Source organism: Trachypithecus francoisi, unplaced genomic scaffold (genome assembly GCF_009764315.1).
Source record: "Trachypithecus francoisi isolate TF-2019V2 unplaced genomic scaffold, Tfra_2.0 Lachesis_group5, whole genome shotgun sequence".
Lineage (NCBI taxonomy): Eukaryota > Metazoa > Chordata > Mammalia > Primates > Cercopithecidae > Trachypithecus > Trachypithecus francoisi.
The window spans coordinates 105407356-105414165 of record NW_022681470.1 but is presented as its reverse complement, the minus strand read 5'-3'; the positions used below and the strand labels follow the sequence as shown (position 1 = coordinate 105414165).

At 43.7% G+C, this 6810-nt stretch overlaps 1 protein-coding gene across 2 annotated transcripts in view; it reads right to left on the bottom strand.

The window, feature by feature from the left end:
* Positions 1 to 5083: 5083 nt before the first annotated feature.
* The window catches only part of CD58 (CD58 molecule), a 59157-nt gene continuing 57430 nt past the window's right edge, over positions 5084 to 6810 (bottom strand). For both annotated transcript variants that reach the window (XM_033199082.1, XM_033199083.1), the window contains one exon: positions 5084 to 5376. In XM_033199082.1, the coding sequence (XP_033054973.1) occupies positions 5367 to 5376 (10 nt within the window). In that variant the 3' untranslated portion in view covers positions 5084 to 5366. The remainder of the gene's footprint in view (positions 5377 to 6810) is intronic.

The window sequence follows — 6810 nt, the reverse complement described above, 5'->3', positions numbered from 1 at the left end:
TTTGTATTTCTGTGGGTTCGGTGGTGATATCCCCTTTATCATTTTTTATTGCGTCTATTTGATTCCTCTCTCTTTTCTTCTTTATTAGTCTAGCTAGCGGTCTGTCAATTTTGTTGATCTTTTCAAAAAACCAACTCCTGGATTCATTGATTTTTTGGAGGGTTTTTTGTGTCTCTATCTCCTTCAGTTCTGCTCTGATCTTAGTTATTTCTTGCCTTCTGCTAGCTTTTGAATGTGTTTGCTCTTGCCTCTCTAGTTCTTTTAATTGTGATGTTAGAGTGTCAATTTTAGATCTCTCCTGCTTTCTCTTGTGGGCATTTAGTGCTATAAATTTCCCTCTACACACTGCTTTAAATGTGTCCCAGAGATTCTGGTATGTTGTATCTTTGTTCTCATTGGTTTCAAAGAACATCTTTATTTCTGCTTTCATTTCGTTATGTACCCAGTAGTCATTCAGGAGCAGGTTGTTCAGTTTCCATGTAGTTGAGCGGTTTTGATTGAGTTTCTTAGTCCTGAGTTCTAGTTTGATTGCACTGTGGTCTGAGAGACAGTTTGTTATAATTTCTGTTCTTGTACATTTGCTGAGGAGTGCTTTACTTCCAATTATGTGGTCAATTTTGGAATAAGTGCGATGTGGTGCTGAGAAGAATGTATATTCTGTTGATTTGGGGTGGAGAGTTCTATAGATGTCTATTAGGTCCGCTTGGTGCAGAGATGAGTTCAATTCCTGGATATTCTTGTTAACTTTCTGTCTCGTTGATCTGTCTAATGTTGACAGTGGAGTGTTGAAGTCCCCCATTATTATTGTATGGGAGTCTAAGTCTCTTTGTAGGTCTCTAAGGACTTGCTTTATGAATCTGGGTGCTCCTGTATTGGGTGCATAGATATTTAGGAGAGTTAGCTCTTCCTGTTGAATTGATCCCTTTACCATTATGTAATGGCCTTCTTTGTCTCTTTTGATCTTTGATGGTTTAAAGTCTGTTTTATCAGAGACTAGGATTGCAACCCCTGCTTTTTTTTGTTCTCCATTTGCTTGGTAGATCTTCCTCCATCCCTTTATTTTGAGCCTATGTATGTCTCTGCATGTGAGATGGGTCTCCTGAATACAGCAGACTGATGGGTCTTGACTCTTGATCCAGTTTGCCAGTCTGTGTCTTTTAATTGGAGCATTTAGTCCATTTACATGTAAGGTTAATATTGTTATGTGTGAACTTGATCCTGTCATTATGATATTAACTGGTTATTTTGCTCATTAGTTGATGCAGTTTCTTCCTAGCCTCGATGGTCTTTACATTTTGGCATGTTTTTGCAATGGCTGGTACCGGTTGCTCCTTTCCATGTTTAGGGCTTCCTTCAGGGTCTCTTGTAAGGCAGGCCTGGTGGTGACAAAATCTCTAAGCATTTGCTTATCTGTAAAGGATTTTATTTCTCCTTCACTGGTGAAGCTTAGTTTGGCTGGATATGAAATTCTGGGTTTAAAATTCTTTTCTTTAAGAACGTTGAATATTGGCCCCCACTCTCTTCTGGCTTGTAGAGTTTCTGCCGAGAGATCTGCTGCTCCCCACCCCTTCCTGGGGAGCCCGCTGCCCTGGCACTGTGGACCATGACTTCACATTATGAAGCAGGGTGGGGATTTGCCCTTGATCTTCAATCTACACAGCTTAAGACCAGATATGCTTTGCCCTGTCTTCCTGTCCTGTGTCTCTCTTGCTCCCAGGGCATGTTCAAAGCACACAATTATCCCCACAGCTTGAGTTCAGAGCCAGGAAACAAATGAGTGCAAGAAAATAGGGAGGAGTAGAGCTTGTGAACTGGAGAGAGATGCCCATCTAAAGGCATATCATTTTTTTTTTTTAAGTTTAATACTGTGAGGGCCAAATAAAACATGCCTATGGGTTGACTGGGCCATGGGCCTCTTCACTGCTCTGTGAATGTGCAGGGCCTGCTCTCACTTCAGGGCCTCTGCTGGGAATTCCCAACTTGGGATCCCATCTGTGACCCCCTGACAGCTCTGCTGGAAGATCCCTCAGTGAGGTCTTTCCTTGTCCCTTCCTACACTCCCCACCCCTTCCCTGTTCTGTTCTTCTCTATGGCTCTTAGTGCTGTGGTTTATTTACCCTGGTTAATGTCTATCTCTATCCGGTAGAATGCAAGCCCCAAGCAGGCAGTCAAGAACTATGTGTTGAATGAATGGGTGGATGGATGGATGGATGACTTCATCGTGGAATGAGACACTCATCTTAGGCAGAAATTGTAAGGGCAACATCAAAAACCTCAGTAATCAAGATCAATAATATTTTAATGTGATTTTTTTTTAGTCACAGTGCAAAAAATCTGTGATGAACAAACTATCAAATTTTTAAATAAAGGCACATCCAAAAGAAGTTGCAAGTGAGCTAAAGTTAATTTAAAATTATTTAAAATCATCACTTGTTCAAGAAAAAATTCTCAAACACGGCAATGTTCTCAATTGAAAACAAAATAAGAAGTAGATTTTGAAATTTTTACTAATGAGTGTTCTTCCATCAAAGCCAGGAAAGTAACATTCTAATAAATTCTGGGGCTTTTGTTTGTTTGGTTGGTATAAGTAAAATATTTAAACTTAATATAGAGTTTTAATGTACCTACTTTTCAATTTTCCAACTTTTTTTAATGCTACCTCAATGTTCTGAAAAAAAAATAACCAATTAAAATACATCAAGGCCAGGTGTATGACTCACACCTGTAATCTGAGGCACTTTGGGAGGCTGAGGCAGGAGTATCTCTTGAGCCCAGAATTCAAGGCTAGCCTGGGCAACATAACAAGAACCTGTTTTTGTATTTTTTAAAAGTAAAAAAAAAAAAAAAAAAAGAAAAAATTTTTTTAAAAAGGGAAATACATCAAGACCTGCACCACAGAGGCCCACGTTTTTCTTTTGCTCCAGGCTACATGTGGGTTGCCAGGGCAATGGTTCTCAGCAGATGCATGCTGATGAAGTGGTATCATGAGCCATCCTTCCCAAGCAGACTGTTGTAATGTTCACAGCCTGAATTGCTTTCATCTACAGCAGTGAGAGGTGTGGGATTTCAGGAGCCTGCTGAGGGAGACTGCCTCTTTGGAGGTGCTTTTCAGTCATCCCCAAATCAAGCCATGTGGGCCTACTCCAATGAGCACTAGTTTTTCCTTTGCATGGAAGGATCTTGAAAAAGAAAAAGAATTGTTGAGATCAAGAAGAGGAAAGGCTTGGGGAGAGAGGAAGGACTCGACCTCATTTTCTAGGTATCAGACGTCAATACAGGCGGCTTGGGCAATCCACACATTTGTTCACATTGAATTTACTTCTGCCATTATCGACCACTCCCGCTCTGACCCAGTGATGCCCCCCAAAACGCCCAGCACCACAAGTCCTCACCAGGTGCTGGGCTGCAGCTGGGCTCATGCCCAGCGACCTAGCAAGGTCACTGGCTTGTAGGTTCTAGTGGGGTTGAAGAATTTTTGGAGTTGGAGCCCTCAAGGGAGTGACGTGGAAGATATGAAGTAGGGACTAGCGAAGTCAGATGCTTGTTACAGAGACTATGTGGGCATGCTGCAGATATAGGACAGGAGTATGGCTATGGGGTGGCTAGCTGAAAAAAGAAGAAAAGACCATGCTAGGCTATTAGATTTGTAGGTTTTGAAAGCATTCAAAATCTGGAAGAAGTGATGTCACAGAGAAGACTTTGACATAGTGCTAAAACCTCCAAGGGATGGGGAATAACAAAGATAACTGCAACAAGGGATGTCAGGTGGTGATGATTAGCTGGCATGAGCATCAAAGTCAAGGAAGGAGCACTGGTCTGCAGGCAGAGAAGAGCAAGGAGGACATCTTCTTTCCCCCAATTCCTGAATACAAGGGATGCAGGAAAGAAAACAGCTACCCCTTGAGAGGCTGTGGGAGGCAGCATCCCCGGGGAGAGTTGGGTTTCAATTAGAACAGCGAGGCAAAGGAGACAGTTACAGAAGAGGACATCAGGGATGTCGCTGCTGATGGATGGGGGCAGAAAGCGGAGCATACAGAGCTACATGGGACAGAAGTCTCCAGGGGAGTCATGGGCTTCCTACAGTGCCTGGGATAAAGGGTTTGACAAGATTAGTCTGAGATAGGGTAGGAAGCCATGCCACCTGGAGACAGGGGAGCTGGGGAGATGCGGGTCTTCCCAGAAGCACTCAGGGCTCCCTTCCCACCCTTGCTGAGGCCTGTGGAGGCTCAGATGCAGGCTGTTCTAGAGAGAACACATGTAGCCCGAGGACCTTTTTTTTTTTTTTTTTTTTTTTTTTGAGATGGAGTCTCATTCTGTCCTCCAGGCTGGAGTGCAGTGGTGCGATCTCAGCTCACTGCAAGCTCCACCTCCCGGGTTCACACCATTCTCCTGCCTCAGCCTCCCGAGTAGCTGGGACTACAGGTGCCCACCACCACGCCCGGCTAATTTTTTGTATCTTTAGTAGAGTCAGGGTTTCACCATGTTAGCCAGAATGGTCTCGATCTCCTGACCTCGTGATCCACCTGCCTTGACAGGCCCATCTTGGAGTCAAGAAATATTGATTTCTTCCTTCAGGCTGGAGACTCTCATGTGATAGGAACTCCAGTGCAGGCACAAGCTGAAGCGTCTGTGTATTGACTTGGGTTTACATGGCTGCTGGGGGCAACTGGCGCCGTCCACCTCCTCAGGACTGGTTGCCACTCCGTATTTGTTATGACTACGGTTTCCCAGCTATTGTCTGTGTTGACCTCCCAGTGTGACAGCTAACCAATGCAACAAACTAAGTAGGCTAATGAATGGCAGTGAGAGGTCTCCCTGCCCCACCTGTGTTATACAACTGCACTGGATGGTGGTGATCTGGTCTTTTCAAAAGCAGCAGAAGTAAAGACCCATGTGTTCACTTGCCTCCTACCTACCGCAGTGGAACCCAATGAGGGACAGTACTTTTCTCCCTCACTCCATGAATGACCCTATAATGAATTATTTTTCCCCTAAAGCAAGGGAGAAAGAGTATAGATTTTAAAAGGGTATGTGACCCTTATTTTTCTATCTTAGGAAAACAATAGAAAAACCACCTAGTCACTTATGTACATATTTACATGTATTTACAAAAGTTTCCACAGCATCGATAAAAACAATTTACTGACAAAAAAGCAAGCACCCAGTCATATAATAGGTTGATGACACTTGAAACTAATGCATGTTCTTTGTTAGTGGGTATTTCTTCTTAAAAAAAAAATAGCTGCTTCAAGTTACATTTCCAACAGTTCTTCCAAAATTGTAATACTCAAATGAGAAATCAGATGGTTTTTTAGTTTTCAAAATAATTTAGTTGTTATGCTGTTGTCTTCATCTTCTGTTACCAATCAATTGGAGCTACAAAAAAAAAAAAATTCATATTATTAACTTGTAAAATGCAGTAAATCTGGGCTGCAGACCAGGAGTCTTCATTACCCTCCTATTCCAATGTGAATAGCCCTTTTGTAATAAAATCATCAAAGCCAAGGGAGCTAGGGAGCAGGGATGGAGGAAGAACCGCCTTGAGTGCTCTTGGGATGGTAGTCTGAGTCCCACCTGAAGAACAGCCTTCAGGATGCTGCACTCAATAGCAGCCCCAAGGCTCCTCCCGCCGACTCTCTAACTGAAAGACTGAAAAACAGAGCTGAGACTGTTAGACCCCTATGTAAACTGTCACCCATTTCTAACAGCTACTTCCTTCTTCGCTGCATGAAACTCCTGGGGATGGTTTTCTTCCTACCTCAAACTTATCTTCCTCTTTAGTCACCTCTGTGGCAATGACAGAACAATCTCTGGCTGTCTTGGAGTAAATCCGCCAAAAACCAAAACCACATCCTTGAGCAAGCCCTCAAACCGAGTCCATTTCCTAGCCTTCTCCCCCATGGTCTGCGTATTTCCATGGAGCTCAAAATCAGACCAGGCCAGAGCTCCCCAAACATTTGTATCTCATCAGTAACAAGAATTCATGAGAAATTAGTGCTGGGGTCACAGGGGTGAGGTAAAGGAGAGCAAACTATAAGTTTCCCTCCTTGGGAGCCTCACAGAACATGAAATGCGTGGTGTGACTTTCTGAGGGGGATAAAGACAGTGGGAAATGTTTTTAAACCAGGTTGGCAGGCACAAGATTCTTGCTGGGACAGCTTTTTGCCAGTCTCTGCTCCCCTGCCCTCTCCCAGCAGTCTCCTTACCCACTAGAAGGAATCAAGCCTGCTTCTCCAGCTTGGCTCCTGCCTGAGATCCCACCTGTAAATCATTCTTCTCGGAGAAATAGGACTCCCTGTTTCCTTTTTAATTTGGCTGATTTTGTGATCTATTTTCTAGACACTTACACAAAAAATACCAGGGCACTCAGAAATTGCCTACGTTGAACTGCCGGGGTGAGAAGTGTGGCGTGGTCATTTCCCGTCAGGTGTCTGCTATCTACTCATCTGTCCTCTGTTGTTCCTAATTGGGTTTAGTTCTTCCTGGTCCTGCCCTCATGCAGCTGGAGAAATATCGCATTTGTTCCTGGTTATGCTTGCCCCTTTCTCATCTCCTCCCCCGATCCCCTCCATCTCCACCATATACAGAACCTTTCAACATTTTAATTTAACTTAATTTTTTGGATGCCCAGGCTGGTCTCTAACTCCTGGGTTCAAGAAATCCTCCCACTAACTCCTAAGCTCAAGTAATCCTCCCACCTCAGCCTCCCAAGTAGCTGAGACTACAGGTGTGTGCTACCACACCCAGCTTCATAACCCTTTAGTAACTGAGCTTAGGGAATTCCCCCTGCTGCCACGGTGGGTTCTTTAA